Source organism: Mandrillus leucophaeus, unplaced genomic scaffold (assembly GCF_000951045.1).
Source record: "Mandrillus leucophaeus isolate KB7577 unplaced genomic scaffold, Mleu.le_1.0 Scaffold272, whole genome shotgun sequence".
NCBI classification, from domain to species: Eukaryota; Metazoa; Chordata; class Mammalia; order Primates; family Cercopithecidae; genus Mandrillus; species Mandrillus leucophaeus.
In genome coordinates this window covers 1,559,951-1,561,411 of record NW_012102832.1, presented here as the reverse complement: position 1 = coordinate 1,561,411, position 1,461 = coordinate 1,559,951, and the positions used below count along the sequence as shown (strand labels likewise).

Below are 1,461 nucleotides of genomic sequence, written 5' to 3'. Positions count from 1 at the left end.
GGCTCAGTGCAACCTCCGCCTCCCGGGTTCAAGTGATTCTCCTGCCTCGGCCTCCTGAGTAGCTGAGATTATAGGCACATGCCACCACACCCGGCTAATTTTTGTACTTTTAGTAGAGATGGGGTTCCACCATGTTGGCCAGGCTGGTCTCAAACTCTTGACCTCAGGTGATCTGCCCGCCTCGGCCTCCCAAAGTGCTGGGATTACAGATGTGAGCCACCACGCCTGGCCGACTTTAAATTTTTTTTTATAGGGATATTGCCCAGGCTGGTCTGGAACTCCTGGGCTCAAGTGATCCTTCCACCTTGACCTCCCAATGTGATGGGATTATAAATTTGAGTCACCATGCCTGGCCTGAGATCTTTTGTAGCTGCTAGTTTCTAGTACCCACTCATTTATGAGATTATCTAATTGGAGAATACAGTATGGGTCAGGAGTAAGATACGTCATTTGGGAGTAAGTGGGTAGGGCCTGATAAATTTTTGGATCCATTTTAGTCATTAGATGGTTGAATTGTGAACTTGAATATTGCTGCCTTTTCCCCTTAATTTTAGCTTCTGCTCATTCTGTCTCTTTTTCTTTAAAATAGGCCTGGAATGTTCTGGCTCTGGATGGCAGTAACTGGCAGCGAATTGACCTATTTGATTTCCAGAGGGATATTGAGGTATAATTATGTGGTGTGTGGCCCCAGTTTTCATGTTAGTAATTACAGCATGGAACAGATTAGCCCTGACCATATTAATCTCATTTTCCTTAGAGAGAGGAAATATTATTTTCAGTGCATCTGAAGTTTACAGGAACCTCTAGAGTTCCCAAGAGTTTCTGCAGTTTTTGAGAATGAGCCAGATTATTTCACTGAAATAATACAATTACTTAGTATTAATAGGACTAAATAGGATTCTTTGGTCCTGAAATAGGACTAAAAGTTTGTTTTTGCAGTGGAAACATTGAATCTATGTTTGCTTATTTTAGTGAAGACATTTTATATTTGTTTACTGAAGAACAAAGAGAGTTATAACTTGTTAGGATGGCGTTTGTATATATATATTTTTGAGATAACGTGTTTTGATTCTTGAGGAGCCAGTTTCTTGGAGGACAAAGGTTGAATAAAGCCAAAGCCATTTATTGAATTGTTTTTGCTACAGAGAGAGGTTTTTTCCTCCTCTCACTTCCCCCCCCATGTTTTATCTCTTAGTATGCCATCACCTATAAAATGGAGAATGGCTTACCCTTAAATTATTTTAAACTGAATTTGAACTCTGTTGTTCTTATCCTTCTCATCAGGAAGGTAGAAATAATAGCTTCTTCGTGGCTTCTTGAGGATTAAATAAGGTTTTTTGAGGGCACGTGAGATGACTTTACACCTTTAATCCCAGCACTTTGGGAGGCCAAGGTGGGCGGATCACCTGAGGTCAGGAGTTTGAAACCAACCAAAGTGCTTTTAAAATAATACCCATGGCC

At 40.8% G+C, this 1,461-nt stretch overlaps 1 protein-coding gene across 3 annotated transcripts in view; it reads left to right on the top strand.

The window, feature by feature from the left end:
- The window catches only part of FBXL20 (F-box and leucine-rich repeat protein 20), a 182,518-nt gene that overhangs the window by 131,588 nt on the left and 49,469 nt on the right, over positions 1–1,461 (top strand). For all 3 annotated transcript variants that reach the window (XM_011984730.1, XM_011984731.1, XM_011984729.1), the window contains exon 4: positions 590–664. In XM_011984730.1, the coding sequence (XP_011840120.1) occupies positions 590–664 (75 nt within the window). The remainder of the gene's footprint in view (positions 1–589; positions 665–1,461) is intronic.